The following is a 24,932-nucleotide window of genomic DNA, read 5'->3' as shown; positions in this document are numbered from 1 at the left end:
CCCATCCACAGATGCACACAGACGTGCACACACACACACAAAACACATAGACATATACACACACATTGATGCATGCACACACATACACACGTGCCCTCTGGTGTGGCCAGGTTGGCATTTGCATACCGCTTTGCTCTGGAAACATCTTGTTTTCTAGCCCCTGCTTTTCTCATCCCATCTCCCTGTTTGTCCAGTCTACTCTAGTTTAATTCCCACACCTATACCCCCAAACCAACTTTTTGAAAAAATATAATTTACTTTTATTATTAGGCTTTTTTTTAGAAGTTTTAGACATAGAAAAATTGAGAAGATAGTAGAGAATTCCCATACTCACTGTACCTGGCTTCCCCCATTAACATCTGACATTAGTATGGTGCATTTGCTATAAAAAATGAATCCATGTTGATGCATTATTATCATTAACTCAGGTCAGTAATCTATCCAGATTCCTTTTGTTTTTACCCTCATGTCTTTCTTCTGTTGGCAGGATCCCATCCGGGACACCAATGACTTTTCCTTGTCATGTCACCTAAGGCACCTCTTCCTATGAGTTTCTTAGACTTTGCTTGTTTTTGATGACCTTGCCCTTCAACCAGCTTTTCACAGAGTGTTTGTACATAACCCTTTCCCACTACTGCTAGTCTGTCTCAACCCTACCTACTTTATTAGTTTTTTTTTTTTTAAAGATTTTATTTATTTATTTGAGAGAGAGAATGAGAGAGAGCACATGAGAGGGGGGAGGGTCAGAGGGAGAAGCAGGTTCCCTGCTGAGCAGGGAGCCCGATGCGGGACTCGATCCAGGGACTCCAGGATCATGACCTGAGCCGAAGGCAGTCGCTTAACCAACTGAGCCACCCAGGTGCCCTATTAGTATTATTTTTTTAAATCTGACTCTTTTTGTAGTTTTATATTTTCTTTGTCTTTTATTTTTTAAGTTTATTTATTTCAGTCATGGCTACACCCGGTGTGGGGCTCAAACTCACGACCCCGAGATCGAGAGCCTTGTGCTCCCTCTGAATGAGCCAGCCAGGTGCCCCCACAACCTTGCATACTTTAAAATCTAGCTCAGACCCCCATCATGGCACGGTCTCACTGTCTTTTGAACCGGGACAGCTGGGAGTCGAGCACCTTGTAACTTTTGGGGCTTTCAGCCACCATCCCTCCAGTGCCTGGCACAGGGCAAATAGTTTTGCTTTTTTTTTTTTTTAAAGATTTTATTTATTTATTCATGAGAGAGAGAGAGAGAGAGAGGCAGAGGGAGAAGCAGGCTCCCAAGGAGCAGGGAGCCCGATGCGGGACTCGATCCCAGGACCCTGAGATCATGACCTGAGCCGAAGGCAGACGCTTAACCATCTGAGCCACCCAGGCGCCCAATAGTTTTGCTTCTTGAGTGAAGACTAGATTATAAGAGCCTTTTAAGGAATAGGATTTCTTTTTCTGACTCTTCTTTAGGGCCTAATTAAGGACTCTTGAAAGATGATACCTAGGTCCAAAAGCAGACTTCTTTTCTCCCCTCAGTGTCATGAGGTTGGGGATTTGCACTCAACCTTTGACTCAGGGATTGGGCGCACGGGTGGGGGGCGTGGAGGAGGGAGGGCAGGGTGGTTTGTGAGGCAGATAGGACTAAGAGTCAGAACCAGGAGCCTCCAGAGAAACCTATTGTCAAAGGAAAGGAAATGGGGATTCTCCTTGGAAAGGTTTTGCTAACAGAGTCCTGCTTCAGATCCCTTTCCCATCAGAGGGCCCGGGGTACATCTCCAGACCCTGAATTCCCAGGAGAACCTGTGACCCCCACAGTCTTGCTTCCTGGGCAATAAAGGGAGCTGCTTCCTTCCTCTTCATCACTGTCTTCTCGTGCTGGCCCATGGCCATGGGTGTCTTGAGTGGGTGTCCCTGCCCTGAGTCTTTCTCCTCCAGCGCCTGTTGGCCACCTCGGGGGGGATGACTCCTGCCGTGTTGGCCTCACCAGCTGTGGCCTCAGACAGAGCCTCCGTCCCTCCTCAGTGAGGTGGCCGCAGACCCGGATGCTTCCGCCCGGCACTGACCTCTCCTGCCCGAGGGTCTTCTCTGACCCTGGGAATGTCTGCAGCCCATGGAGGAGCCAAGGCTCCCGGGAGCAGCCCTCCGTTGCTGGCAGTCAGGGACTGGTAGATAAATCCTGCAGCTTCCTGTCACCTTGGGAAGCACCGCGTGGAGCGGTGTTCACGCTGCGTCCTGGGGGCCCAGAGGGTGTGAGCCCCAGATGCACACAGTGTCCTGTTTGGGCTTTTTTCCATCCCTGCCTCGCATTCTCCCTCAAGTCCAGGTGGTTCCCGGGGCGGGGTGGGGGGCACCTCTCAGGCTACTTGCATTTAAGTCCTTGACTCAGGATCTGCCTCTGGGAGGTCCCCAAAATACGACGGAAGATACAACGGGGTGCCCAGCTGGCAGGGCCGTCGGGGGGCTCGGTGGCGTGAGGCCCAGCGAGCTGTCTCCTCAGCCTTCCCTCTGGCCACCGCTCTTCCGTTGAAGGATCCGCGGTCAGAGTGAAGTCCGAGACACCCCGCCCCACTCTGCATCGAGGCGCTCTGATCTGACCTTTGTTTCTGAAAACCTTGACCTTGGCGATCATGATCCTTGTTTCTTCCGCAAACCCAGCTGCAAGGCTCACTTCCCTTCTCCGTCCACTGCCTGCTTCACTTGACTTCTCCGCCTCTGGGTTTGGAATCTTAAAACAGCCTGTGGTTCAAAAAAAAAAAAAAAGAAAGAAAGAAAGAAAGAAAGGTAGGGAAGATGACCCAGCATGAAAGCTGTGTTTGTGTTGGTTTGTTTATTACTTGAGTGTGCGTGGAAGAGGCAGCATTGACCTCATTCTATTTTGGTCTGGCGCTGGAGGAAACGGGGCAACCAGGGAAAGGCTCAGAAGATGAGTCTGCCGTCCGTGGCACCTCGCCCGCCCGCCTCCACGAAGCCAGATGCACGCAGCCGCCCAGCAGTGGGTTTCCAGAGCCACCTCCGAAGCCCCACGGCGCTCCCCAGCAGGCCCAGTTTCTCTGGGCCCCCCCCCCCCCCGCCGAGGCCTTCCGGTGACTGATGTCACCAGCGCGGCTTACCTCTTGTCATTTGGTGTCGATGTGCTTTGTGCCTCAGTTGAACCGAGTGACAGGGCCTCCAGTTTCCGGAAACTCGGGAGCCCAAACCCTGGAAACTGGAAGCAAAGGGGAACAAGAGTCGGGTCCAAAAGTAAATTTGCCGTTGGCTTTCTTCCCAGCTGCGGCTTCCTGGCCGTCCGTGTCCTCCTGGTCCCCCCGGACACATACCGATAAAGGAGCTGGTGCTGCTGAGGGCACAGGAATGGAGGAGGAAGCCCGCGCCCCCGGCAGCTTCCCGCGGGGGTCTGCTCGGGCCAGCCGGCAGCCCCCCGAGGACACAGGCAGCCCGGGAGGGTGGGCTCTGCGGGGCCTGGGACTGACCGGTGGTGGGGCCAGGCACCCCCAGGGGGCACTGGGGTAGGAGGGAGCAGTGGGCCGAGGCCCCGGGAACTGGGGGTGAATCCACTGCTGGAAACACTAGTCATTTGAAAAACAAAAACATTCGCTTTTCCTCCTTAACTAACACAGACGACAGAACGTGATCCAGAGACCCCCTGGGCTGGTGGCAGGCCTCTGAAGGCACCAGCACGTTCGCTCAGCAGGTATTCGAGACCTACTGTGTGCCACGCTGTGTGCTAGGGGCTGGGGCTACCCCAGCGGCCGGCAAAGCAGGCCTCGCTCTTGTGGCCCGAGGAGCTCAGAATCTGGTTGGGAAAGAGGAAAACCCAAAGGACTCTGCAAACAAATTTAAACACCAGCCTGAGCGCTGGAAAGGAGAGGCTCTGAGCATGTCTAAAGACAACGTGCCTCAGGGTGTTGGTGGAAGCTTCCCTGGGGCGCTCAAGGAGGAACAGGTGTGATGGAGATGAAAGGACCGGGAACAATGTAGCAGGTGGCAGCTGTGGTCGGCTGCGGCCCCACACAGACGAGAGCCTGAAGGGGGGCCGGCAGGAGGAATGTGGGGTGACAGGGGGTGTCGGGGAGGCAGGGGGAACATGTTAGGGAGTTTGGGCTTTTTATTCTAAGAGCTAATAAAGGGTTGAAGGCAGGGCATTTATCTACTCAGCTAGGAGGCTCTGAAAGGCCTCGCAGGTTCCTGGGGACAGGGGAGGGCAGGTCAGGGAGGGTGGGAGTGGGACCCCCTGGGGTCCTTCACCACCAGAAGCATTGCTGGCTTCCCTGAGCCCCAGCCTCCCACCTGTGGATAGGGACCACAGCAGCTGCCTCTCAGGTATCGTGAATGAGCAAGCGCTCCTGGTGTCATGAGCCAGGTCTGCTCTAAGATCGTTGCATCTTGAGTGAGGGTCAGAACTTCGTTGTGAGCTCCTTGCTTTGGGGCTGGAGTAGCTTAAATCTGGAGGGGGGCAGAGGTTCACATTGACTTTGAGGTCTGCTCCAACCTGGAGCCACGAGCCTTGGACACTGGCTTGGCCTCATGACTGTATCATCCCATTTAATCCATTTTGAGAACAATCCTCATAGTTAACCCACTTTATAAATAAAAGAACCTGAAGGACAGAAGTTGGCTTGCCCAGGGTCACTCCACTAGGATTTAACTTTCCTAAGACCCAAAGCCTTGTGTTATAATGCCCACGTCCCTGCCCACCCAAAGTGTGACCCAAGGACCAACCTGGAGGCTTCTTCACAAGGAGGATCCTGGGCTCCACTCAGACCTCCTGATTGTTTTCTTCTGCTGGTTGCTGTATCCCTGATAGGGGAGGACCTTCTATTTTTAGCTGTGCTCCTCCTTGTCCACCTCCTGCCCCCATGGCCCATGTGTACACACATGTTTGAGAGCCTCTTTATCACATGCCAAAGCCAGAGTAGACATTTCTTTGCAGCAGGACTTCTCAGAGCTTTTAAAGAGCTAACGCACATTATGAAATTTCTCAAGGAGCAGTGATGTGGTGCATTCTACCCTTATTTGAATACAGAGCCTTTTAATTTTTGACCCTCTCATTTTCCTCTCTTGGGTATTCGATTAATGGAGGCAGTTCTTGAGAACTTGGTAAACTCCAAACCCTTCCTCTTGCAGATGGGGAAACTGAGGCCCTGACCTTAATGGCTGCTGATTTGCTTCCTGACTTTTGACAACAGGGGCCTCCTTGGACTGTGGACAGGAGTGTTGTTGACCATCCTGTGAATGCCCAGGTGAAGGGCAGGGGTGGGAAGGGAGGAGGGGGAGAGAGAGAGAGAGGCAGACAGACAGATGGTCCTGGGGTGGGGAAACCGTGGGCTGGCGACTCATGCTCTGGCCGTGGGTGGAGGGTATCATGCTTCTTTGTGTGTTTTTCCACCTTCCTCCCAAATGACTTAATTTTAGCCTTCCTGGATATGCGTAGTCTTAAAGAAAGTGTGTTTAAAAAAAGCCTTGGACCTCCCCGACTTCATCTTCCTGTTCCAGGGATGCCAGGGCCTGTTCGGGTGACTTGGTAGAGGGCATGGCATTCCTGGAGCCCCAGGTGGGGTGCTGGGGACCTGGGCTGGGTCCTCCCCAGCCTGGGGCTCTGGAGGGGCACTCCCCGCAGCACCACACCCGACTTCCTCCGTGGGCCCTTTGATCTCGTTCCCGGCTCCCCTGCGGGCCTGGTGTTTGCGTGCTGGTCGGACTCCAGGTGCACGGGGGCTGCTGGCTTCCCAGCCTGACTCATCCTGAGCTGAGCAGCAGCATGCCTGCTCCCCCTCCGTGACATCACGTCAGCCCGGGAAAGCTGGGGCTTCCCCACCGCACTCACTCTTGCTCTCTGTCTTCTGGGGCATGTTCTCCAGGCCCCGCAGCAATTCACAGTGTGCAGAGTTTTAAAGCGCCCAGCCCTGCAGTGTTCCAGAGAGCCAGAGGGTGGGGGTGAGGGTCAGAGCAGGGGAGAGGGAGGGGAGTCTGCAGGTTACCCCTGCTGGAGACTCTTCCCAGCTTCCCCGTTCTCTTCGGCCCAGAACCTTCCCATGGCTGCAGGCTCCCCTCGCCTCTCTCATTTGGTTTGCATACTCTGCTGGAATGCCCTTCCTGCCCTCCTGGCTTCATTAACTCTGCCCATCCCTCTGACCTGCCTCAGGAGACACTTGAGTGCTTTTCCTTCCTCTGCTGCCCCGGAGGACTCCTTCCTCACCTCATGCCCCCGGATCGGGGTCTAATAGCCTTCACTGTGTGATGCGTTCAGCTCATCTGGAGTCAGAGCTCCATCTCTGGCTGCTCACAGAGCGCCTGGGACCTAGGGGTGTTCAGGGTTGGTTTCAGGAATGGAACTCCATTCGTTCCTATGGCTGTTGTGACAAATCACAAATTTCGTGGCTTGACACAGCACCCATTTGCTGTTATGTCTGTGGAGGTCGGAAGTTCTAATGGATCTCACTGAGTTAATCTGAAGGTGTGTCAGGGCTGAGCCCCTTCTGGATGCTCCAGGGGAGAATCCGTCGTTGCCTTGTCTTTTCCAGCTTCCAGATGCCACCCCCATTCCTTGGCTCATGCCCTCCGGCTAGCAGTCACTTCCCTGTGACTCTGCTTCTATCCTCACACCTCTGTCTCTGTCGCCCTCTTTGCCTTATAGGGACCCTGGTGATGACAGGGCGCCACCTAAATCGCATCTGCAGGGCCCTCTTGCCTCGACAAGTCACAGGTTCTGGGGATTAGGATGTGGACTTCCGGTGTGTGTGTGTGTGTGTGTGTGCACGTGCGTGCGTGAAACGCACGCACACGTGTTATTCTGCCCACCACATAATCTGAAATTCATTTCTCTTTCTTTGATGGGGGTCACTTGGCACGGAGCTAGCCACATTCTCCTGGATTCTCTCCACGCCCTCTAACCCCTGGGAGGACTCCTGGCTGGGGGTCCCAATGGGAAGGCTGGCTCCGTGTGGCTTCCTGTCTGGGGCCTGCCGTTCACTGGCTGAGGACACTTTCTTAACTCATCTGCACCTCCACTGTCTCGTCTATAAAGTGGGGGTCGTGACCACATGTACCCCATTGGAGGAGGGAGGATGAGGTGAGAGAATATCCCACACTCGAGCTTCGTGGCCCAGGCCTTAGTGTTCTGGTGCTGGGACCCCAAGCTGCCAGCCAGGCCTCCTGCAGAGACCCTGGTGCCTCCAGATGTGGCCCTTCCAAACCCCAGCTCCCTGAAGGCGATGGGCTGTGTCTGAGGGACCCCGGGGGCGGGGGACGACTGTTGAGCTGGGTCTCAGGCCAGGATGGCAAGAGTGTTTTCCATCATACCACCCGAGACAGAGGCCCAGAATTGGCTCTCCCCATGTGGCCACCAGTGGCCCGTGCACAAGGTCTGGCCTCCCGAGCTGAAAATTAAAGCCGCGGGAATAGATTTCCAAGGCCCCGTTCAGCCCTTAAGACCCCAGATCGCTGGGACCTGCTGGCAGAAGGTGGGAGGAGGCGTCGTCCCCACATGGCTGTGGGATGGAGGCTCTCTCCAGTGATGAGGCAGTGGGCACTGGGGGGGCGCAGCTGGGCTCTCTGTTTCCTGTAGCTCCTGCACTGGCCCGGAGAAACCCTCAGACTTCCAAGCTGGCCAGTCTGCCGGTTCCAGGGCTGTCCTGTCTGGGGCTGCGTTTGTGTGGCGCGCTGATCTCCCGGAGGCCCTGGTCCGGGGGTGGCACCCCACATCCCGCATGGGATCATCCCGCTCTGGGAGTGGGTCGTGGTGAAGGCCCTTGGGATCACAGTCTCGGAATCGTTTCTAAGGAGCCAGAGGGCTAAAAAAAAAAAAAAGCACTTTCCACCTTCCCACGTTGGAGATTTAAAAATACCCACTTTTCCAGCGCGGTGGAACTTTCCAGGGAAGGGGGGCTGTGAGGCGCTGGAAAGCAGCTCTTGTGGTGGCATGCGGTCCTCCGGCTTCTCTCTGTGGGTTAGATTTCAGCTGGTTCCCAGGGTTGTCCCCAGGAGCAGGAGGCCGCCGGCCCCAGCACCACCCTGTTCCCAGGCTGGTGGTTAAATATTAACACCCCTCCGTGCCACGACGCTGGGGTCACCGGCGGTTCACGCCTCACAGAGAGCAGGCCTTCAGGGCAACCTGGGTTTCAGGAGGGAGCAGTTGACCTTCGGGGTCTTGCTACTGCTGCTTCCATCGGGAGAAGCAGGAGAAGGTGAGGCGAGGCCACGTTTGCGTCCCAGCTCGGTGGCCCCTCTGTGAGCCTGGATGAGCGGGCACGTCGTCCACACCCACGGAAGGGGGCTGAGAGCCGGGCCAGCCCCCTCCCCCAGGGTCGTAATGCAGATCGGGTGGAACATGGGAATAGGCTGTCCCACGTCGATCTTGCTTCTTTCAGAAATAGAAGGTGCCGCTGCATTGGGACGCTATTGATGAACACGTGCAGAGGGGGGAACACATCTTATTAGCATAATGGCTCTATGTTCTGTATTTTAGGCTTCAGTGGGCTTTATCCATTTAAAAAAATAGAGCTTTATTGAGACATAATTCACATACTGTACAAGTCACCCTTGTAAAGGGTACAGTTCAGTGGTTTTAGTCTATTCCGAGCTATGTGACCATCACCACTATTCCACATTTTCATTAGCCCAGAAGGAAACTCCGTGCCCATTAGCACCCACCCTCCCCCCGTGCACCCCCTCCCAGCCATGGCAACCACTAAGCTTTCTGTCTCTGTAAATTTGCTTCTCTGGACATTTCATATCAATGGAATCACACCGTATGTGGTCTGCTTTCTTTTACTCGGCATAATGATGTCAGAGTTCATCCACGGAGTAGCAGGTGTCAGTTCTTCATTCTTTCTTACTGCCAAATAATTTCCCGTTGTGTGGGTTTACCATACTTTGTTTATCCATTTATCAATGGATGGATATTTGAGTTGTTTCTGCTTTCCAGGGCTATTATGAATAATGCTGCTATGAACATCTGTGTATAAGATTTTGCGTGGATCTATTTTTCATTTTTCTGTTGGATAGTAAAATTACCTCAAATGGTAGCTCTGTGTTTCTCCTTTTGGGAAACTGCCAAACTGTTGTCCAAAGCAGCTGCACCATTTCCCATTCCCATGAGAAGTGTATGAGCGGCCCAGTTACTGTGAATCCTCATCAACACTTGTTACTGTCTGTTTTGGTTTTAGCCATCCTGGTGGGTGCTAAGTGCTATCTTACTGTGGTTCTGAGTCCCTGGTGGCTGATGATGCTGGCCTTCCTTTCATTGGCTCACTGGCCATTCGTATATCTTTATAGAGAGGTCTATTCACATTGGCCTTGTCCGTTGTTGGAGGCCATGGTGGACTAGCTTTTCCCACCTTGTCCTCTCCCATTTTCTTGACTAATTTGTATAGACAGGAATTGTCTGTTGATAATTTGGTGATTTTAGTAAAAACGCAGTACAAAGCCATTTAGGAATGGGGGGAGGTGAGAAAGGCTTTTCATTTCTATTTCAATTCTTAATGCATGTTGTGTGGCTGAAATTTTCTGTTTCTTTTTTTCACCATTTTTTAGCATTTTGTATTTCTCCAGAAATGTACACACTACACATTCTGTTTTATAACACCTTTTCGCTTGATACCCTATCTCCCCTCATCAAGAAGTGTTGATTTATATGGAAGTTTGTGCACACCACCATGTCTTACCGGTGTCTCTTAGTAGATGGTTTTCAGTTTTTCTGCAATAAACAGTACAACTATGGTTTGGGTTCTGTCTCTGTGATGGACAAACTACCCACAACACAGTGTAAATCGACAGTCATTTTGTTGCTCAGGAATTTGGGCAGGGCTCAGCTGGGTGGTTCTTGTACTTTCTACAGTGTCTGCCGCGGTCACTGATGAGCAGCTCAGCTGGGGGCTGGCTTGGTTTCTGTCTCTCTCTTTGCTAGACCCTCTTGCCCCATAGTCTCTGCCCCCTGCCGTGCAGTCTCTCTCTCTCTATAGCACAGCAATCCGATTTCTTGATCCATGGCTAGCTTCCCAGAGAGCCAAAACGGAACTGCTAAGCCTCGGACAGAGCTGGGCCTCACTTCCACTGGGTCCTACTGGTCACAGCAAGGTGCAAGGTCAGCCCGGACTTCAGAGGTGGGGAACAGACTCCACTGATTTATGGCAGAGCTGCCTGTGGGTACCGAGGTGGGAGGAATTGCGGGTGGCCCTATTTGCAGAAAGTCTACGACTCTGAACATCCTAGTATACTTGTCGGATGAACTTTGGAGTCAAAGTGAACATTCTTCGAATGGATAGGTAGTCTATTAACTATTGACTGTTGGGTTTTGGGGAGGTCACATAACATGGGGGCCCCAACAGATCTAGCAGGGAATGTGCGCCCGTACCTGTGTGCCTCGTGTAACTCTAGAGATGCCCCAGGGAACTGGAGAGTTTGCTGCCTAGCTGGTCTTCCCTTGGGTCTCCGCACTTGCTGAAGAAGGTGGCATTATCCCCATTTTACAGAGGAGGAAACTGAGGCCCAGGAATCAGCTGGCTCGACCTACTCTCCTCTCTTCCCCACCCCCCCAGATCTCATACCTATCTAGTATTTTCTCTGCTCCACACACCATTGTGACAGTAATAGGCATCACGTAGGATCCAACCACCTCCTGTGTCTCTTGTCCTTTGGTGAGAGGTGAGTTAAGGAAGTGACAGGGCTCACGTGCTCAAGTTCTGGGGTCAGACTTCCGATGCTGCGCCTGGTTCTGTCCCTTACAAGGTCACTGAGCGTAGACAGTTGGCTTCACTTCCCTGGAGCCCCCTATCCTCATCTGTAAAATGGGAACAACAGTCTTACCGTTGGGGACCCTGGAGAATTGACGCAAGGGAAGCACTTGGAGTTCCAGCAGGGCTGAGGGTGGGGGAGTGCTGCCGGGCTCCTTGGGGGACCGTCACCCTGAGCCTTTCCCGCCTCTGCTCACGCCCGGGCTGGGTCAGGGAAGCCAGCGTGTTCAAGGTAAATAACATGTCACAGATGTCCTCCCCTGTGTAAGAACCATTGTGCTCTAATGAGATGCTCAAGGGGGCAGCTAGAAGAGCCCACTCTCCCACCTGTCCCCATGGACTTGGTTGCAGAGTTATTTCTACATTGTCCTCTTCATGTGGGCCAACCTCATGCCCAGACCTTCAGGGCAGAAGCAAAGCCCGTTTTAGTATCCCGCTCTTCCCGCCTCTCCAAGGCTCTCCTGCCCCGGTGCCTTCGAATGCGGCTCTGCTCCTTCCAAGCAGGCCCAGAACAGACCCAGACCGAGGCCGGGGGGAGGGGAGTTGGTGTGTTCCCGCTGATTCACGGGATAAGTCAAGGCGAGCCGGTAATAAGAACGTTTGGTATCATTTGGCAAGACCACTGTTCGAGGGCCCCAAGTTACTGTTCGTTGTTTTACTGCCCATAAGGGCTTATCCAGATATCTGGTCACATTTTCCTGCAAATAACATTTTCCAGCAAAGTCACCACCCAGGTTGGTGACTTCTGTGCTGTGGTGTGGACGCTTCCTACGAGGGCCCGGGGAGCCTGTCTGAGCCGGGGGAGCTGTTTGGATTTGGAGTGGCGTTTCTTCTCTGCTGTTTGTTGTGGACTGCTGACTGCGGCGCTCCATAGCCAGGGTAGTCATCAGGGCAAACTGGAGACGGGGACAACAGGAAACTCTTGTTTGTAAGTTGAAAATCTGTGCAGACATCCCCCAAGCCGGTTCTGGAACTGCCTGTCCAGGGGCCCAGGGAAGAAGTGGAAGAGAGGTGGTCGTGAAAGACCGTCTCGTTATTATTCCGTTGGGACAGGACGGTCCAAGTTAGGGTCTTCGGTATCCTCTGTGGCTCTAAAAAGCCATCGTTGCTTCTATCATCTTCTGTCATCTCTCTGTGCTGGAGAGGGGCGTGAGCTCAGAGGGGCTGGCGAGGAGACAACGCACTGTCTTGTGCTGCAGCTACGTTTTGTTGGCTAGGAGATCCCCAGTCATGGTTCATTCGCACACATTGCGTAATATAATTCGGCATTTTCTCAATCAGGTTCTGGCCATTGTTGAATATCACCTAAAGTGAGATTTTCAGGGACGTGGATGCGGATAACCCCTCTTTCGATCTTGTGGTCCCGGTGATGCTGTCCCATCCCTGCCCTCCCATGGCCAAGGGCTGGGCACCCCCTTGACTAAGCCAGCTAGGTTCTCTGCTCTCAGGCTTTGGGATGGAGCGATGCCTAGAGAGAAATGGAACCCAAGTTCCTGCCTTCGATAGCTGTGCTTGATGAGACAGCCCTGCATCCTCACACCTGCCTTGGCTCCTGCTCTATCTGAGGCTGGTTCTCCAGCCCTGTGTACGCCTCTCTGAGGACCTGTGACTCTCTCCATACATCTCCAGTGGGTTCTGCATTCAAGGAAATTTGAGACACTGGCTAAAATTACTGATTTATTTTCTGCGTGCCTTCTCACAAGTCTTATACACATGAAGGTGACTGGTAAACGTCAGTGTGTTATGGCATGCAGCAGAATTACAATTCGGCAACCTCACAAACGTGGAGTCTCCAGGCCACAGAGATGAATGGGGATGACTGGTCATAGGAGAATCGGGGATGGGGGCCAACAAGAGATATGTGCCTCATCTAAGGGGGCATCTGCTCCTCGGCTCCAGCCGATGTCTTAATGGCTTATATTACAATGAGTTTGATTTGCCAAAGGCTCTGAAATGATGATAGTCACACCTGAGCAAAGATAGTATCCAGAAGAACTGTGTTCATGTGTGGTTGCAAGCTTGGGCTTACAGGCCATCTCATTGGATTTCGGTCCTGCCTTGGCTCTGTCTTAGCACACAGGGACCCCTAATAACCCCAGGCAAACAACTGTGCCTTTCTGAGCCTCAGTTTTGGGGTCTGCACAATGGCCCAGGTAATATTATCCACCTCACAGAGTAGTTGTAAGGACTCAGTGCTGACATAACGCTGGTCAGGCATTTCAACCCAGAGCCTGACACACGGTAAGTGCTCCATAAATAGTCAGAGAAAATTCACCTTAATTCCCAGGAAAATTAGATCACTTCAGGTATGATGGGATGGAGATTGTCAGTGCCCCAGGGCAGGGGCTGGTTAGGTGTTGTTCACCATTGTACCCCAGTGTCTGGCACAATGTGGGGGGCACAAATATTTTAACTGATTATTGAAGGACTCAAAATATTGAAACTTTGAATGTTTATAAGTAAAACTGCCCAAGATGTTATGAGACCTTTTATACTAGAATTCTGCTATCTTTAACAGAGGTAAAAATTCACCAACCTATCTACTCTCTGATCCATCCACCCATCCAGCTACCCATTCACCCATCCATCTTTCCATCCACCCATCCACCCACCCATCCACCCACCCATCCACCCATCCACCCACCCATCCACCCATCCACCTATCCATCCATCCATCCATACATCCATATGCCCACCCATCCATCCATCCATTTGTCTACCCACCCATCCACCTAGCCATCCATCCATCCATCCATCCATCCATCCATCCATCCATCCAACCATTCAACCATCCACCCACCCATCCATCCTCTCATCCACCCACCCAGCCATCCACCCAGCCATCCACCCAGCCATCCATCCATCCACCTATCCATCCATCCATCCATCCATCCATCCATCCATCCATATGCCCACCCACCCATCCATCCATTTGTCTACCCACCCATCCACCTAACCATCCATCCATCCATCCATCCATCCATCCATCCATCCATCCAACCATTCAATCATCCACCCACCCATCCACCCATCCATCCATGCATGCATGCATCTATCCACCCATCTATCCACCCTTCCATCCATCCACCTACCCATCCATTGTCCGTCCACTACAACATCAGTAGTCGTTTTACCCATTTTGCTACTGCAAAATGTGAGGAAGAGAGGATTAAAGGCTTATCTCTATTAATAATGTCAGTCTAGGAGTTCACCTCCTAATACTTGGTGGACTTATGAAGAAGTTGCATGGCATGGAAATGAAGAGCATCTGCACTTGTGCTCAGTTACCTGAGCTCACACCCCAACTCAGTAACTTCCTGGCTAAATGACCTGGGGCAAGTCATGGTCTTACCATAGCCAGTGGAGATGATAATATCACTACACTGTAGGGTCGTGACAGTTGAATGAGATGATGTGTGTAGAATATTTGGGGTGGTGCCTGGCACATGGTGAGTAATCTAACAAATGTGGGCTTCTGTTCCCTGAGACTCCCAGCAACACAGAGGCTGTAAATTCCTACCTTCCTGTCCCCCTATCCCATTGGTGTGCCCCCCTAACAAGGGTGAAGGGTGAGTTTGCTTCGGAGCAGCTCCTTGTCCCCTGTGTGGATCTCTTTATGCCACTAACACACTCCCTTTTCCCATCACAGCTACTAAGAGGTCTCCAGGCCTGGATCTTGCTCTGATGCACCCACATTTGGGGGCCTGGTGGCCCTCCTCCTACCTCCCCTACTCCACATGGTCCTTCTCTCCAACAGCGGCTGGCTGGTGACGGGGTGATGGAGCCATGACCTGCTCACCTGGGGCCTGTGTCTCCCCTCCTCTCTTGCAGGGAGTCAGACCTGTTCCTGCTGGACAGCCGCACCCTCTGGGCCTCGGAGGAGGGCTGGCTGGTATTCGACATCACCGCCACCAGCAACCACTGGGTGGTCAACCCGCGGCACAATCTGGGCCTGCAGCTCTGCGTGGAGACCTTGGACGGTAGGTCTCCGGCCACCACCGCACTGGTTCCGGCACAGCCTGTGCTCTGGGATTCACGTAGGAGCTCAGCAAGCTCATGCTTGTTTCCATCAAGACAGGGCCCCCCAGCCCCCACCAGCCAGTACTCACTGTCCAGCCTTTCGATCCCAAGCAAAAGTAGCACCTACCCCCTTTGCAAGAGAAGAGTACACAGTTGGCCATAGCCGGGTTGGGTGAGGCCTGATTGCGCAGAGTGAGGCCCTCACCAGCGGGGTTGGCATCCTCTTGGAAATGCAGGCCTGCTACGTTAGAACCAGCACTTTAACCGGGGCCCCGGGTGATGGCGGAACACATGGCCATCTGAGACGTGCTGACCCAGGCACCCCAACCTGGAGACATAGGACATGTGTCCCGTGCGTGGCAGGATATCTAACAGCAGCCCTGGCCTCTACCCACTAGGGCCAGTAGCATCTCCCAAAAATGTCTCCAGATGTTACCAAATGTTCCCTGCAGAGCAAAACTGCCCCTGGTTAAGGACCATGGCACGGGTGCAAGGAAGGCACGAAGCCCCTCCCAAGTGACCCCAAATGTGGTTCTGAGTCCCAAATACTTGGAAAGTCCACTGTTGGCCTGCGTCCCCCTGTGCCTCCCACTCTCTCTGCCGGGCATCCGCCTGCTCTGACGAGGGTGGCCAGAAGGCGAGTGGGAACCAGGGTGGGACTGCTTGCGCACATGCCTGCCCCCAAAGCGTGTTTCTTATTAAGTGGGGGATCGCTTTGGAGTGGGTGGCTTCTTCCTTACACCAGCTTTCAGGAAAAAAAACCCAAACTAGAAACACACTGATTTTAGAATAGGTAATACTTACCAGTGGCTTAAAAGGCAAGTTACAGATGCGTGCAAGGGTGCAGCTCTCGCCGGGGCCGCCGCCTCAGCTGCTCACTTCCATCCCGGGGGCACCTGCTGTTTCCACATTCCTGGCTGTCTTTTCAGAAATGCCCTCTGGGTGTTTAAACAACTGCACATAGATTCTGCTTTGCTTTTATTTTATTCCTCCCGCAAGTAGTGACATAGTGTATATGGTGTTGTCTGCCTTGCTTTTTTTTTTTTTTTCACCTGACAACTTACCTTGAAGGTTGGCCCTTTGCAGCCGTGGACGAGCTGCCCTCTTTGCTCGGGGGCTGTTGTGTTTTCGCATACGTGCGGAGTGAATGTAGCCTGCCACTCATTCGCCATGTGACTTTGGACAAATTCCCTAACCTTCCAGAGCCTCCTCGTCTCCAACACACAGGGCCGTAGGGGGCATTAACACAGAAGGAGTTTTAAAACAGTGCCCTAGTGTGCATAGGAAACGCCCAGGCATCTCATTAAAATGCAGATTCTGATTCAACAGGTCTGGAGTGGAGGGGAGGCTGCCATGGAGGCGGCTGGTCCCGGGCCGTGCGTTGAGAAACAGAGGCTGAGTCTAGACCCGATGCCCAGGAAACACGCCCTGAACCAGGGCTGTTGCTTCTGTTATTAATGGTGTTGGTGTTATTATTACTGCTCCTGACTTATCCACGCCCCCCTGGGAAGGACATGTTAGGTGTTTTCTGGTCCTTTGCTCTTACAAACACGGCTGCAGTGGAAAACCTCAGTGCACACGTCGTTGTCCACTTGAGTGTAGCTCTGGGATAAATTCCTGAAAGGGGCAAATTCAGCCTGCATCCTGTTTTTCTGTGGCCTGTGAGCTGAAAATAGTTTTCACATTTTTAAATGGGGGAGGAACATCAAAAGAAGAAGACCGTCTCATGACATGTAAAATAATATGAAATTCACGTTTTGGTGTCAATAAAGTTTTATTAGTACACAGCCACACTCACTCATTTACGTATTGTCTAGGCCTGCTTTTGTGTTATCACAGCAGGGTTAAGTAGTCATGACAGAGACTCTGTGGTCCACAAAGTTGAAAAGATTTATTATTTTCAGATGATTATTTATAGACAAAGTGTGCAATCCCTCTTGTATGCCAGAACTTCTCAAACTGTGTCCCATGAAGTGTCGATGGGTGTCCCGGGGGAAGGGAAGCATTCATGATCAGTTAAGTGTGAGAAAGGCCAGGTTGGATAAACTAAGCAGGTTTCTCTGCAGGACTTCTCAGAACCTTTATTTTGCAAATGTCCGTTGTGAATTTCCTGATGGGGAATAGAGCATAGAGGAATTCTAAACTTACTTGACAATAGAGTCATTCAACTCTTCTTTTTCACTTACAAGCTCCTGAGGAACATACTGGAGATGAAGTAAAAATGGCGCTATGGTAGATTTGACTCCTCTCTTCAGAGTGACCATTTCCCTGGACTTGTGGATATTGTCTAGATCTTCCAGCTTGACCTTGATGGGTCCTGTGCTTCTCTGCCCTGTCTGCCCTGCTGGCTTGGGGTGGCCCAAGTTTGGTTTTTCTCTAAGTGACACCCAACCCAGTTCCCCTAGTGTCAGGCTTGCCATCACCTTTCTCCCCCAAAGTCTGGGGCTTTGTGCCCTTCTTTCCTCCAGCTTCTGCTTCCCCCCAGAATGCAGGTAAGGCTTGGCACTCATTGAGATGGCACAGCCTGATGGTTAAAGCTTGGGCCCAGGAGGCCAGACTCACCAGGTTCAAACCTCACCTCTACTGTTTCTACCCACATGATCCAGAGTGAGTCACTTAATGTCCCTCATCTGGAAAGTGGGGTTAATAATAGTTTCCACCTTCCAGGGTGGTGGTGAAGGATCAGATGAGCTCATGCAAGTGAAGAGTTTAATTGTTCAACTTGGGGCAGCCACTGAGCCCAGAGTCAGTGCTTTATGCCATGATCTCTTGTAATTCCCACCATGAGCCACAAGGCAGATGCTACCAGTAAGATCCTCACGGGACAGGAGGCCCCTGACAGGTGTGTGGCTGCATGTTCTGGCAGCCACCTGGGGACCCCTCTTCATCTATGGGGAGGATAGCCTAGTGCTCGTAAGATGCAGCCCAGGGTCCGGGCAAGGATCAGAAGCTGTACGCATGACTCAGGGCCTGTCTCCTCCCCTCCCGCCCCCTCCCAGACGGGGCACCCAGAGCTGGGCATGGATGCCACCACCCAGGGATTTGGCTGCTCTGTCCAGGCACTGTGAATGCCCAGGAAGCAAGTTTGGCCTGGTGGCCTGGGTCAGGGAAGGACCACCCACTCAGACCATCAGAGAAGGATAAAGGGTACAATGGCTAACTGGGGGGTGTGAATTTCGGGATCTTTGTGGGAATGAGATAAGAAGCAAGTGAGCCCAGCGTTTCTGAAACCAGGGGCTCCTGGCTGTGCGGTTGCTTTCCCTCCGACCCCGGTGTCCCTCAGAATCCCCTGGGGGGCATGTTGAACTTCCTGATTCCCAGGTCCTACCCCAGACCCGCTGATGCTGAGTCCCTGAGGATTGGGCCCAGGAAGCTGCCTTTTCTTACGAGCTCCCTGAGTAACTTGGGGCCTGGCCCAGTGCTGACATGCTGGCAAAGTCATGCCCCATATTTTGGGGTACGTGCTAATAAGATGATGCTCAGGCTGAGCACCCCATCATGTTAAATGCCCGCACCTGTGAAAGACCAGCAGAGCCTGTTGGGGAGTCCGTGGACTTGGGGCTCCGTTTGCTGGTACACCACAGCTGTGTTTCTTGTAGAAGCAGCCGGGCCCCTGCCCCGGGGGCTCCTGCTGGCATTCACCTAAACTCAGTGAGCCCCGCTGCTGCCTACAGCACCTGGGCAAGCCGAGTTCCAGGGCGGTGACCCCTGCCCAGCCCCCAGTGCCCGCTCTGGGAGGAAAGGAGAAGGGGCACCGAGTCAGGTACAGCGTCTGATCCTTGTCCAGACCCTAGCAGCATCTTGCAGCCACTAGGTGGCTGCTGGAATATGGAGCCTGTCCCCTCTCAAGAGGCCTCAGTTTTCACACCCCTACAATGGGCATGTTGATGGTAGTTGTACTGGTGAGCTTGCTTCCATCCTAGTGAGGCACAGACGTCATAGATCTTCTTTGAGAAGCTTTAGGTCTGGTGCGAGGGGAGCCTCCTGCTCAACGGGTCTCCAAATCCCTCCTGAGACCACCCAGGAGGAAGACCTCCCTCTCCCTCCAGCTGCGCCTTCCTGTTAGTGCCCCTGGGGAGCAGCACAGAGCGTGCCTGTGCGGGGGAGAAGCCCATAAACGCTCCGGGCACCTGTGGCTCATCGGGAGCCAACTGGGGAGCATTGTCTCATCCGAGGACAGGACGCTGTGGGAAGGAGGGCTGGCGTCTACTTGTCTTTCCCTTTGTACAGAAGGCAAGAGGAGAGGCAGCTGCCCCCAAGCCACACAGGCGGTGTTCTGCGCTCCAGGGGCGGGTGGGAGAGGAGAGGAGGCACGAATGGAGGGGTGCTGACGCGTTCTGGCTCCCCCCGGGTGGAGGGCTAGCCAGCTGACAAGGGGGCTGTCCCCGTAGCCAGGCTGCTGGCTCGGGGCTCCCGTGCAGAATAGGGACAGACCCACACGGGTCCCGCCCGGAGCCAGCAGCCCAGTCCCTGCTCCCGGGCAGCCTCATGTCGTGTTGGGCAGCAGGTCCAGCCTCCCGATGCCTTGTCCCTTCTTCTGTTCCACGGGCGCAATAATGGTCGGGCAGAAGAGTGAATTCCTGTGAAATGCTGAGCCCTGGGCCTGGCACCCCATCCATGCTCCCTGCATGCTCGATGGGATCATCATGGTTGCCTTTGACGAGCTTCGTGCTTTCGGGGACCTGCCCAGGGAGCGCGGCTGTTAGCATCGACACGTTAGCAGACGAGGAAACCGAGGCCGAGAAGGGGGAGCCACCTGCCTGAAGTCGCCCAGTTCCCTGGGTAGACCTGGGCTTCGCCGCTGGTTCTGACTCCAGCCCCCTAACTTCGCTGTTCGCTGAAACGCCTTCCGAGGAATGTGGTCCGCAGGGACCAGGCTTGGGGAGTGTGTACTCCATGAGCGCCTGCCAGGTACATGGCTGGGCCCTGCCGACAGACAGCTCGGGACCCTACAGCGTCCTGCTTCCTGCCTGGGAAGGAGAGGGTTTGAGAAAGAACCCAGAGGCCAGTGTGCTTCCCGCAGGACCAACAGAAGTGGCCAGGGCTGCATTTGACTTTTGTGGGCTCCTCCCTCCATTTAAAAAAAAAAAAAATAGTAAAAATGATGTTTTATGACCAATGTTGGTATAAAGATGAATATAATCCTGGCTGGATTAAAAATGAAAACATTTTCATGGGCCCCTAAAAGTACCATGGGCCTGGGCACTGTACCTGCAGACAGGATGGCCCCGGGTCCTGCGTCCCAGGCCGGGGAGCAATGCTGGCCTCTCCCTGCCCCAGCACCTGGGTGTTAGAACCAGCTTCCTATAGTCGAGAGCCCCTCCACCTGCACTGGAAACACATTTCTTCACTCAACAAACATTTGATGAGCCCGAGATTGTTGTAGGCACTGGGGTAGGGCCTGAAGGATTTTGCCATCACATTGCCCACGTTCTTGTCAGAACGTGGACAGTGACGAGACCGTGTTCTAAAGGTCAGGGAGGAGGCTGTGAAGACAAGTTCTGGGGTTCCCAGGAGGGCTTCCAGCTGCTCCCTGGATCCATACCCATGGTTTTTCCACTGCCACCTTCCGTCCCACAGCTGCGGGCAGACGAAGACACTGCTTCGGGCTTGAGACGCTTTTGTCCTTGCAGACGTGCAAACACCTGGTCATTTGTTCCCAGGACAAGGACTCCAGCCTCTTGTCCTAGTTTCTAGGGTCCTCCTCCTCTCCCTTGTCCAGAGAAGAAATCACTCAGAGGCTCAGGAGGGCGGTGTCGAAAAACCCGACCTCTCTAATCCAAGAAGACAATCTGGCAGCCTCATTTGCCCCCCCCTCAGGCCTCCTTGCCTCCAGCCGCTGCTCGTAGATGAGGAGGCCTGGTCTCCCCGCTCCCGCCCCCTGTCTGCTTCCTGAAGTCAGACACATGCATTCTGGATGTCTGTGCGGAAAGGGAGCCTCTCGCTTCTCTCCTCGGGCGCGGGAGCACGTGCCCCTCTTCTTCACCAGCCCCGACGGGATTGAATGGGATTGCAAGGCATTTAAAGGATAGAGGGCATCTGCTGTCCCGGTGTGATGCTCGGCGGCGGCGGCGGCGGCTGGGACGGAACCGCGAGGTGAGCCGTTCGCCCAGGGCAGCTGTGCAGACCAAGCCCCGTAAAGCCGAGGTTGGCGAGTGATCCGCCCACAGCGCGCAGCTGGTTCCAAGGTGCCGTCACCCTTGTGATTGCTTCACATCCTGTTTGTTCAGAAGCCGAGTGAGAGACAGGAGGAGGCCCTGATGACCCAGAGGCTGGGATGGGTCCTTCCCGGGCTGGGTGGGCAGCAGTGACTGGGACAACACTGGGTCATTGGGGCCAGGCAGATGTCACAAGTGTTAACTACGTTCTCACCTGTCACTTGGGCCTTGGTCCACGGAGACAAGTGGCCGGAATTAATGTGTTTTGTACAATCGGCGAAGAGCATTCTGCTGCTGTGGGCCTCCACGGGGGATCCAGTGGCTCTGGGCCTGGAAAACGAAGCCACAAGAAAACGAAGATGTCGCCTTCTCTGTGATTGGGCTGTGCTCTCTCCTCTCCTGAGAGGCCCCATTTGGGCTCCATGCCTCTTCCTGGGGAGCTTCCCCTGGGCTGGGCGTGCTGATTCTGCTCCTGCCTCTCCAGGATCCGCCAACGGTGGCCTGATGCACGGGCTTGTCCCTGTCCTCCACGCCCAGAGTCCTGCAGACCACCACCCACTGGCTCACCTCTTGGAAGACCTTCCTCCTCATGCCTTGGGGAATCCTTCCTATAGTGTGGAGGCTCTGTAGGTTGCCCACATTCACGCCCGAGCAATCTTTTCCTTCCTGTGTTTCCATCCACCTGGACTCAGTGATGGTTTGGTGGTTAAGTTCACAGCTTCGAGCCAGCTTCCCCATCTGTAAATGTGGGGTCAGGAGGCCTACGTGAGGAGGAATGGGCTCAGCACAGTACCTGGCGCAGAGCAAACGCTCAGTAATGGTGGTTTCTCATATTTATTGTGAGCCAACAATGGGTAGAACCAACTCTGTCAGGAATACTTTCATGGGCAAATAACAGACAATTAAAGTGCCTTATCTCGGGGCAGTTATGGTTTCCTTTACAAGTCTGGAAGTATGTGGATCCAGGGTTGGTTAGAGCAGATGTCAGCAAACTTTTCCTATACAGTACTGGATGGTAAATGTTCTAGGCCTTGTGGGTCAGATAGTCTCTGTCACAGCTCCTCAACTGTGGCATTAGAGCATGACAGCAGGTGGTAAATATGTGCACCAATGTGCAAGGTGGTTCCAATAAAACTTTATTTGCAAAAACAGGCGGTAGGCTGCATTTGGCCTGCAGGCTGTAGTTTGCCAACCCCTGGGTTGGCAGAATCAACAATAGTCAAGATCTTTTCCCTCCTGGCCCCATGTTGTGTCCTGAGACTCATCACATCACATTTGGCCAGATGGTGGCCTCCACATCCCCAAGCACGGAGGAAGGAAGCAGGTGGACTAGATAAAGGATCTTCTTTCCTTCTGCCTGCCTTTTTAGGGAGGAGAGCATCTCTGAGAAGCCTGCAGCACCCATCCTAGAATGAGCTGTATGTGAGACCAGGAAGTGTCTGTTTGCAGCCTCCTCGTGTGGAGGAGGGCCAGGGACAAAGGGGCTGGGCATGGCATGTGCAGCCACAGCCAGCCGCTTCTGCCTCACTGAACACTTATAGGATTGGGCCTTCTCCACTCAGCTCTGGAGTGGGAGCAGAGCCTGCTCAGACAGCTTTGTTGGCCTTTCAGATAGCAGGTGTGATGATTTGGGAACAGGTGGACACGTGGAATGTGCGAAGGCTGTGGGAAATGAGCAGCACAGAGGATTTCGCTTCTGCTTTCCATCACAGCAAGGACAGTGTAGGTTCATGCAAACCCTGTTGGTGAATGTTTCTCATATTCATGACCATCCAAGCTGGAAGCACCCCTAGGTGTCCTCCACTAGGTGAATGGATCAACAAGCTGGGTTAGAGCCATACCGTGGAATACTACTCAGCGACGGGATCAAATCCATACTATGCAATAGTACTCAGCAACAGGGAGATGAGCAACTGGAACATGCAACCCCAGAGGCGAATCTCAAAGACGTCCAGATGGAAGTAAGCTGAAGCAGAAGACAGTGAGAGTCCACGTACATGAAATGTCGAGAAAATGCAAAGCTATGGGGATGAGAACAAGTCACTAGTTGCCAGAGGGTGGGAGTGGGCAAAAACAGGTCTAGAAAGCACTGTTGACATCTGGGGCTGGCTCCTTCTCTGTTGGGAGGTCATCCTGAGCACCATACAATGTTTAGCACCATCCCTGACCTCTACCCACTAGATGGAGAAGCACCTCCCTCAAGTCGTAAAACCCCAGAATGTCTCCAGACCTTGATACATGTCCCTGGGAAGCAGAGACATCTCCAGTTTCAATGCACTGAGATAAAAGGCAGCACAGGGGAGTTCTGGGGGGCGCTGGAGCCGTTCTGCATCTTGATTGAAGTGGTGATCACATCAGTCTATACATTTGTGAAGACTCACACATCTGTATTCAAGATGTTCGTTTAAGCACTAAAATTAAAAAAAAAAAAAAAAAAACTCAAAACCAAAACAGAATTAAAACATCCCACAAAGAGGCAAGCCATGTGTTCTACTAAAGAGGAAGAAAGCAGCGAAGCCATCGCCCTGAGCCCACGCACCTGCCTACCGGGTAGACCAGATGCCTTCGTCCATCACGTATTGCTGCAGCCAACAGGGGGATCAGATCTAATGCTACATCGGGAAGACCTTTCTCTCCTCACTTGAGGAGCACCTCTGGGCAGATTAAAATACAAGACACCCCGTTAAATTTGAATTTCAGCTAAACAACAAATAATTACTTAGTGTAAGTATGTCCCACATACTGCCAACATTATTCATTTCTCCGAAATTCAAATTCAACCAGGCATCCTGTATTTTTACTTGCAAAGTCTGGCAACCCTGTTCTTGGGCAAATCTTCAGGTAGGTTTGTTTCTTTTTAACCTATTAATTCTTAGCTAGACTATACATCTTTTCCAACTTCCCTGAAGACACAGACCTTATGGTTAAAGTATTATGTTTCTTGTTCCTCCCTGCCTCGATCAGTTACTACTCCTACCTCCAACCCTCTGCCTCGTGCATGTGGCCTGGCTCCCTATTCGGTGATATTCACCCTGGACATTTAGATACACACCATCAAAACAGATACTTGCCCTTGCACGTGCTAAGTAAAGCCAATACCCTGTGATATCATAAAATGAAATAGAATTCTTCTGCCAGACAACCCACATGTCCTCTCCTCCAGTAAAATGCTTCTTGGCCCCTTTTGGGGGTATTAAAACAAAAAAGAAAAAACCTTATGTATATACATACTCTCATATGTTGGTATATGCTTTAAATTTCTTCTCTCCAAGATGTGATCACACTGTATCTGGTTCTGCACTTCCTTCCCCAGGCTCTGGGTGTAACCCCCAGGGTACAGAGCAGTGCCTGGCCCCGGCCTGTGCACGATGAATATTTGTAAAAAGATGAATGAATTATTTAGGTGCCTGGTCCACTAACTGTTTGGATAAAATGCCACATTGTCACTAGCGTTTTACAGTTAAAAACTTGACTGTGAGGACTTACCTTTGTGTGTTTGTCCAGGAGCGGCGCTTGTTTTAGGGAGGGGTGTGACAAGCCGTGGCTCACCACCTGGGATGTGTGGCCTCCCAGGGGACACTTATCGATGTGTGGAGACAGTTGTGGTCGTCAGGGCTCCGGGGGAGCGGTGCTCCCAGGACACCTGTGCACATCCTCCAGTGCCCCCCAGTGGTCTGAGTGCCGGGGGCTGGGGACCAGCCACTGTGTTGCCACCGTTCTTGGGTCAACGTGCTGTGGCCAGTCTTAGAACCCTGTCCTGTGCTGGGGCAGTGGGTGGAGGGCACCACCCTGCCCTGAATTGTGGGGCTCGTGGGAGGGCAGCAAAACATGGGCAGGACCCAGAGAGGCCACCCAAAGTGCAAGGGTCTAGAGGAGAGCCTGGTGGGAGGGGGCTTGTTTCTGGACCACCATCTGCCCCCCACACCAGCCTGAGTGGGTCTCTCACCACAGAAGTCTGGCCATGTTCCCCTGTCCAGACCCTCTGTGGCTGCCGTCATACCTAGAATGTGATCTAGAGCCCCCAAGAAGGCCCTCTGTGACC

The 24,932-nt window shown here is 53.1% G+C and overlaps 1 protein-coding gene across 2 annotated transcripts in view; it reads left to right on the top strand.

The window, feature by feature from the left end:
* The window catches only part of BMP7 (bone morphogenetic protein 7), a 91,488-nt gene that overhangs the window by 46,546 nt on the left and 20,010 nt on the right, over nt 1-24,932 (top strand). For both annotated transcript variants that reach the window (XM_078057323.1, XM_078057322.1), the window contains exon 3: nt 14,544-14,692. In XM_078057323.1, the coding sequence (XP_077913449.1) occupies nt 14,544-14,692 (149 nt within the window). The remainder of the gene's footprint in view (nt 1-14,543; nt 14,693-24,932) is intronic.

This window comes from Halichoerus grypus, chromosome 10 (assembly GCF_964656455.1).
Source record: "Halichoerus grypus chromosome 10, mHalGry1.hap1.1, whole genome shotgun sequence".
Taxonomy (NCBI): Eukaryota; Metazoa; Chordata; class Mammalia; order Carnivora; family Phocidae; genus Halichoerus; species Halichoerus grypus.
The sequence above is the reverse complement of the archived record's forward strand: the minus strand, read 5'-3'. Positions and strand labels throughout refer to the sequence as shown.